The sequence below is a fragment of the Mixophyes fleayi genome, chromosome 3 (genome assembly GCF_038048845.1).
Source record: "Mixophyes fleayi isolate aMixFle1 chromosome 3, aMixFle1.hap1, whole genome shotgun sequence".
Taxonomy (NCBI): domain Eukaryota; kingdom Metazoa; phylum Chordata; class Amphibia; order Anura; family Limnodynastidae; genus Mixophyes; species Mixophyes fleayi.
Genome location: NC_134404.1, coordinates 57,966,388 through 57,974,357, shown reverse-complemented (window position 1 = coordinate 57,974,357; position 7,970 = coordinate 57,966,388). Strand labels below are relative to the sequence as shown.

General features: G+C 38.5%; 1 protein-coding gene across 1 annotated transcript; it reads right to left on the bottom strand.

Moving 5' to 3' along the window:
* Positions 1–1,612: 1,612 nt before the first annotated feature.
* Positions 1,613–7,970, bottom strand: LOC142143582 (C-C motif chemokine 20-like). The gene is made up of 4 exons (XM_075201531.1): positions 7,884–7,970; positions 7,071–7,185; positions 5,331–5,429; positions 1,613–2,662 (listed from the first exon to the last, which is right to left on the bottom strand). The coding sequence occupies exons 1-4, from the start codon at positions 7,948–7,950 to the stop codon at positions 2,578–2,580; spliced, it is 366 nt and encodes a 121-aa protein (XP_075057632.1). The 5' UTR covers positions 7,951–7,970; the 3' UTR covers positions 1,613–2,577.

The following is a 7,970-nucleotide window of genomic DNA, read 5'->3' as shown; positions in this document are numbered from 1 at the left end:
TTGGCGCCCCCTGTCTTTTTGTGTTCCAATATATATATATATATATAATGGGCCACCTGACCTGACCACCTGTTCTGAACGGTCAGGTGACTGCGAAAGGTCAGTTTTTTATTGTAAAATAAAAGAACTGCGCACTAACCACATGGTGATCTATGAAGGGGCTAGGTAGTACTAGTAAGCAGGATAACCTTAACCTGCCAAATAGCAAATATACAATACATAAACCAGCGCTAAAACATAGAAAAAGCTAAATATTATAAGTTAATAAAAATTGTGCTGGTTGAAAATTCTAAGCCGATAAAAATATAGTGTGAATTGGGGATAAATTCAATTTGTTAGTAACATGATGATTCCTAAATAACAGAATATATTAGGAATAATGTTAATAGTATAATATCAAAAAGGACAATTTATTCATATAAGCACAATGATATATGCCCAAGGTAATAATAACATAAAAATCAACCATGTGGAAATAAAATAAAATCAAGGACATTGAATTATATATAAAAATAAAGATAGCATAATGTAAACATAAACCACAGTCCAATGATATCCTAAAGTGGATTCCTATCTAATGAATAGAAAAACCATCCATATTTGTGTATGCCAGGTATAAAGAAAAAAGTAAAGCTTTTAAAAAAGGGACTTGAGTGAAATGCTTGTAGATGTGGAGAATAGATGGGCGCGCTGATTTCCAATATACTTGCAGTTAGCTGTTGTAACTTGTAAGTTGTTAACATTGATTGGAAGGTGAACGATAGCAGACAGAGAGCGGCGGTTCCAATCCAACTCCGGCGTGCGTTCCACAGTGGAACGCACATCACTTCCTGCTTCCTATTTCCTGTTTGAAAAAACTTGTGTAGTCCCCGTTTTTTGTTTTGTTTAGTTTTTTTATTTTCATTGAGTCCTGCCATGGGCCCCCTTTCCCCCTGGGCCCCCGGGCACCTGCCCATCATGCCCAATCGGTAAGACGGCCCTGCCTTTACACAATTTCACACAAGACAACAACCTTCTGACCCCAGATCAACATTGCTGTGTAACTGGATCACATAGCATACAAATCACTTTTTACCTTTTGGATGGACCAATATGCAATATGTAGATTTAACCTTGTAAGCTTGCAAGCAGGGCCCTCTTACCTCTCTGTCTGTTTTACCCAGCGCTACGGAATTGGCTGGCGCTATATAAATAAACGATGATGATGTGGATGATGATGAGGCTGTAAGATATGAAATATAGATCCACAACAGCTTGTGTAATGCAATGCAGTACAGTTATGGAACCTGTCGTTCTTCAGCCATTGTGGAACTACAAGACCCAGCACCTGGTAAGCCACTTGTGACTCACTGTTCAGTATAGGATTTCCCCAAGGAAATAAAATACATACATAATGTATAAAAGTAGTTCCAGATAAAACAGAAGATGCAAATTTAAAAAGACAGACTATTTCATACCATAAGTACAATCCATTTATAACAAAGAAAAAAAATATAAAAGTGTCTCTTTAAATCAACCACAATCATCCCAAAAATATTAAATCTGAATAATCAAATGATTCTGCAGATGTTACAACTTTTTCATTTATTACATAATTGTTTCTTTATTAAAATAAAAAATATTTCAAGGTTTGGAAACAGTGTAAAAAATACAATGAATATCTGTTAAAGCTTTAACAAGCTATAATACATTTATGATGCAATATGAATCGAATAGAAGAAATAACATTGATTAAGTTTCAAAAGAAACAAAAGATGTTGACTTTACAGTCAGTGTTCTACAGTAAGACACTGCCTCTGGCAATGACAATATGAACTGCAACTTCCATGATGCTTTGACAGGCAGCGAGCATCAAATTGGTGCTATAGACTAGCCAATATTTTCTTAAACAATAAGAATTCTAAAGTTTGTTTCACTCCATAGTTCTTTACATTACAAATCATTTTTTAGGTATCAGTTTTCTAATTCAAGGCTAGACTGGTCAATAAAGGGATTTCCACCTTCAGATGACGTCATTGGTTTGTACATGGCCTCTTGCAACACGTCCTGAAAACATTATTTGCATTTCTGTCTTCCTTTTGTGCTTTTTAGCCATGTATTTGGATCATAAGACAGAGTTGTTTCTTCAATATCACACAAACCTGCTAAAGATACCCTGGTATTCAATGCAAGGAGCATACATAATGTGCAGAGGAAATCCCAGTGCTATAAATACTTGTCTGAAAAGCACAGTTACAAACGGCTCAGTGCTTAAAGGGCTTACCAACCATTAATTAATGTAGTGCATTAACAATCCCATTTTAGGCACCCGATAGATAGTGGAAAGGCGTTTATGAAAACCGAAGGAAAAAGCAGTTTTCTTCCAAACCAGCAATATGTCGACTTTAGCACCGATCCTGTATCCTGTTTACAAAAACCCAAGCATAGTCCCAAAACCATTCACCAAGCAGCTGTAGTAGATAATCCATCAGTTTTTTAAATCATACATTTTATGTAGTGATGCTAATAATTATTATATTAGATTTTTATATAAGGAGATTCCTTGGAGTCTCCCTAGTACTCCAGTCCAGCACTGTGTTAACCATATGATTTTCTCTGACGTTTGCATTGCTTCCGTGATTTCTTTCGGTTAGCACGTTTACCCTGTATGGTGACCTTTGAGCTACAAAAACAAAAAGAGAAAGATGTCAGCATATACTATTAGTAAGTCTAATTTTCCTTTAAACTATGTGTCAGTAAAATTCCTTCATGAACCGTAAAAGCAGAAAACCACAGCACATGTGGTCTTTTGTGATTTATACACCTAGTTCTCCTGGTAAGTAAACTGAACTGCGGGCCAAGATGACAGCCATTGCTGGGGTGATAGGGGGCGTTGGGTAGATCACATTGGGTACATCAATCTGTGTAATATTGCACTGCAGTGGAAACATTTAATTTAATTTTGCAGGGTGGGTAAGTGACATAAAAGTGTGCAAGAAGCACATTTACAGATGCGGAGCCTTTTCCCACCCACAAAGGGTTGGGTACGAATAATGGACAATGGAAATGTCTGCAGTTATCCTGTCGACATAAAAATGTTTACAGGCTAAATGCCGATACTTCCGTTCTGGTGACAGCTTCAAAATGCGGACAGTGTGATTGACGACATGCACACTGCTGACATTAACAGAGCAGTGCCGCCCCTCCCTCCCAAAGCACCTCCAAGCCTCTGCTGATTGCAGATACCGGCATTGCTCTTTTAATGTCGACAATGTGAATGTCGATGATCACACTGTCCACATTTTGAAGTTGTCACCAGAATGGAAGCGCCGCTATTTTCATTTCAACAGGATAACTGCAGACATTTCCATTGTTGGAGATATGACCACATTCCCCCACAATAGGCCTTCAATTCTCTGTTAAGTGGTTGGAATTATTCCTATACTCATAAGGGGTGCATTTTAAACCTATCGTTGCATATCTGTGGGAGACTGAATGTAATACCAGTCTTTAAACAGACAAAAGTAGCAACTATAAAAAGACCTTCACTTTTCATTATGCATTTAAGTATACTTATCTAATTTTACATCCTCGCCTCCAGGAGATCCCAGAGGGGAAGTGAAGAACAAGTGCGGAGGTGGCGGGGTGCCGCAAATTGCGTCATTTTGTCTCTGTGACGCAATTGTGACATTGAAATGTGTTTAGCAGACAGGTAGACGCACTTGTGTATATAAAGAAGTTTGGCTTTGTGCAGCATAGTTTGTGCCTTGCTGTGTGTTTTGTACATCAAACACTTTGTTATACAAATAAGGAAGTAGGTCACTATTTAACTTTGTTTATATTGCATGTGGACCTTAGTCAGGAAATGCAATATGATATGTAATATGATATGGGACTAATAAAAACAATTGGCTGTTTTATTTATCAAACATTTTGAAACAATCAACAATGTAAACTTTCCTTTGGATAATTAGAGTGAATAGAGCTGCAATATGAGCACTTTAACAGTTAAAAGGCTAGTAACCTAATTCAAAAATTACGTATATGTAAATATATATATTGTAGCAAAGAGGCCTATGTGCCACAGCTCTCCTGCATAGGGACAGGTGAGATCCCGGGAAGTCTGCAGGGGAAAGTTGCATACAGAGGGCTAGATTTGCTAAACTGCAGGTTTGGAAAAGTGGAGATGTTGCCTGTAGCAACCAATCAGATTCTAGCTGTCATTTGTTTAGTGCATTCTACAAAATAATAGCTAGAATCTGATTGGTTGCTATAGGCAACATCTCCCCGTTTTCAAACTCGCAGTTTAGTAAATATACCCCAGAGTCTTTCCCATAGCACACAAACTCACAGATGTACCATATGCGTGTTATTGATTTTTTGTCTGTGATTGGTTTTCAGTGTTTGAGTGGGGGTTAAAATACTGTGTTGTTTGTGACTGATGCTGATCTAGTTGGCCAGTTACGAGAGAGCTGGAATGTGATAGTTAGCATTAGGGTCACCAGGAGGTGTAAGCAATGGGTATTGCTTGCTGGTGTCATCCAGACAAGAAGTGTTGCCGTTTATTGTGATGCAAACAATAAATGCACGTTTGATTTACAACATAGTTGCCTATTCTCCCAGAACGTTCGGGAAACTCCCAAATTTTTGGGAGGGCAATCTCCTGGGTTCAGCTCATCTCGTTTGAGAAGTGGGTGGGGGGCGGGGCTAAACGTGTCATCGTGGTCTGCCCCACCCACTGATAGGCTGAAATTGGCAAAGATTGGCAGGGGCGTGGCCTAACGATGCGATTCACGTGACCACGCCCCCATGATTGAGCCCCCTCCCCGACAGCTGGCTGCAATCGTTGATAAGTATGATTGGGGCAGCACGGTGGCCTAGTGGTTAGCACTTCTGCCTCACAGCGCTGGGGTCATGAGTTCAAATCCCGGCCATGGCTTTATCTGTGTGGAGTTTGTATGTTCTCCCTGTGTTTGTGTGGGTTTCCTCCAGGTGCTCCGGTTTCCTCCCACACTCCAAAAACATACTGGTAGGTTAATTGGCTGCTTTAAAAAAAAAAAAAAAACTGACCCTAGTCTCTCTCTCTCTGTGTCTGTGTGTTAGGGAATTTAGACTGTAAGCTCCAATGGGGCAGGGACTGATGTGAATGAGTACAGCGCTGCAGAATCAGTGGCCCTATATAAATAAATGATGATGATTTACAACAAGAAGTTGTTGCTGCACTGATGTCTGCAGGGTATACTATCTATATATATATATATATATATATATATATATATATATATAGTGGATCTTTCCTGGTTGAAAAATTTATATTTTTTTATTTGTTGTGCTTTTATTCGAGGACTTACAATTTTGCAATGAGTTGTTTAACCCATTCCTTGGTGGGATCTGCACACACTTCGATTGGAGCTGTTCCTCTCGAACTACAGGGATGTCTGACTGCAAAACTGAAAGAGGAGAAGAGAAATGATTTGTCAACAGGTGCACCTACAGTAATCCAGTGATTAACTACAGCACAAACAGCCATATTATTATTTTCTCTGTGGGCACTAGCTGTACCATGGTACAGCTGATAACGCTTGTTACACATTTACCACTGACAAAAAAAGTTTTTGCTGTATCTGTAAGGGCTGAAAGGTTATAATCTGTAACTGCCATTAAATCCATAATCCATGTATAACAATCAGACAGCACCATGTGAAGAATCACAAGAGAATGCATGTAAAGATAACTGCCAATGCTGTAATGTTTATGATCTATGTAAAGTAATATACTCCCAGTCTGAGAACAGATGTTGTACACCATGCTATGTTTACACCTGTGTTACACCTCTGTGATCACATGCACTATATCACTACAGCAGCAGATGCCAGCTAAAGTCCAAAGGTTTAATGTGTCAGAGGAACAGAAATGGAATGCTGGAAAATTATGTTTCTGTAGGGTTTAGCTGTTCAATGAGAAGTCCTGGGTTTAGCCACTGAAAATTAGAGATGCTCAGGCTCGGTTCATCGAGAACCGAACACACCCGGACTTAGGGGCAAAACATCATTGTGACGTCGTCGGATCTCGCAAGTTTTGAATTTCTTTTTAAGGTCCAACATAGTGGTGGGTGGGAGGGAGGGTGGACCCCCATTTTTCTTTTCTGCCACTACTGTGTGCCAATGTGGCCTAGATGTGCTAGGAACTGCCGTGTGTTTGTGTCATTGCTCTGTCGCTTAACATCCAGCCAGGTCGCTACAGTCTTTGTTTGAAAGTGTATGAAAATATTGTGACCTGTGAGATGGTCAAAATTAACTGCAAATGACTTGAAATTAGTGTTATTGAGGTTAATAATAATGTAGGAACAAAAAAAAATAGCAAAATTATGTGATTTTAGCATATTTTGCCAATTTTTCTAAAAAATCCAGAACCAAAACCAATTCACGGGGGTCAGTGAGCATCTCTTCTGAAAATATGCATAGGAAGCCCAAGTTCTAGGAAAATAAACATGATCATTTTGACCCTTTGTTTGCTATGTGTGGCAGATTTATTTTATTAAGAAGGGAGTTTACACAGTGCTCATGCACATATGTTAACAGTAATAATTTAGAATATTATCCTATAGTTGTTTTGCTGTACTTTTAAAAGAAGCACAGGCTGGCAATTATAGAAAGGGCAATCCTTATCACAAGGGTCTTAGCAGTTGTGTAATCCTAAACAAAAAAGTGCAAGTGGCACTATCCAGTTGTCAATACATAAATCATATGAATCAGTGAAGTCTCAATAAAATGTGAGTTCTTCTTTTCCTTACTTTAGTGATTCTCCTTACCCTGATTACATTACTCTGTCTACTGGTGTCCTTTTTCAAGCTTTTCAGTATCCTAGGCACTTGTCAGTCAACAGAACAATTAATTATCATGTACTTCCGCAAGGTAATAACACAAGAAAACACTCAGAGGCAAACTGTATTCTTTTCTGTGGTCATGCTACTCGTTCCTGTTTGTGTCACACTATAACAATACTAATGTACACCAGAAAATAAAATATATTACAAAATACTATAATAATAATTTAAACAGCTAGAAATGCCAGAGATATTAGGAACTTACATCACAGCATTAAGGTTGCAGACCCCCCCGGAATCTTGCACATAGAAGCCTTCAATCATATGCAGACGTAACGTCTTAGTGGTGTAATCTACACAGCAATTATGTGCTCCAAATCCTGAAAAAGAACAACATATGAACATATTTTTAATATCTTTACAAGAAAATGCAATCATACCTCTCCCACCCACTGTGGACAACGCTCATTGTTCTGTGGGGTTTATTTAATAACACGATACAACAAAACGATGTGCTATAACTCATTTCTGCCAATCAGGTTGTGACTTTACAGACACTAAGGGGTATATTTACTAAACTGCGGGTTTGAAAAAGTGGAGGTGTTACCTAGTAGCAGCCAATCAGATTCTAGCTGTCATTTTGTAGAGTGCACTAAATAAATGACTGCTAGAATCTGATTGGTTGCTATAGGCAACATCTCCACTTTTTCAAACCCGCAAAACCCGCAGTTTAGTAAATCTAGCCCTAAGAAGGCTTATAAATCATTAAATGAAGAAGTAACCAAAAAGGACAAGATAATAGCTATTCTAATAAATCTTAGGAACAGGATATCTTAGCAACTCTGAAATATAAAACTGCCATATGCTCACTTCTATCGTATTCATTTGTTGTAAAATTGAGCACACCTCACGAGTACGTGTTTGCCTATTAAAAATGTGTTTATCTACAGTTTGTGACTGAAAATTGCTGCATCGACTTTAGAAGACTTTGTCTATGCTGTTTGTTACACAAGTGGAAATATATATGTACAGAAATGTGTAGAGAGACTGTGAGATATCTATATGCACACTACCTTACCTTGTGAAGTACCCACAAGTACCATTAAGATGAGAGCAAGTGACAGAGGCAGGATCCTGCTAGCCATTGCTGCTTCTAGAGCTGGAG

Excerpts from the sequence above, each read along its gene's own strand:
- LOC142143582 (XM_075201531.1), bottom strand. The coding sequence starts at position 7,950 with ATGGCTAGCAGGATCCTGCCTCTGTCACTTGCTCTCATCTTAATGGTA. Across the intron at positions 5,430-7,070 it reads TGCAACCTTAATGCTGTGAT|TTTTGCAGTCAGACATCCCT; the intron begins GTAAGTTCCTAA and ends CTCCTCTTTCAG. Across the intron at positions 2,663-5,330 it reads AAACAACTCATTGCAAAATT|CTCAAAGGTCACCATACAGG; the intron begins GTAAGTCCTCGA and ends TTGTTTTTGTAG.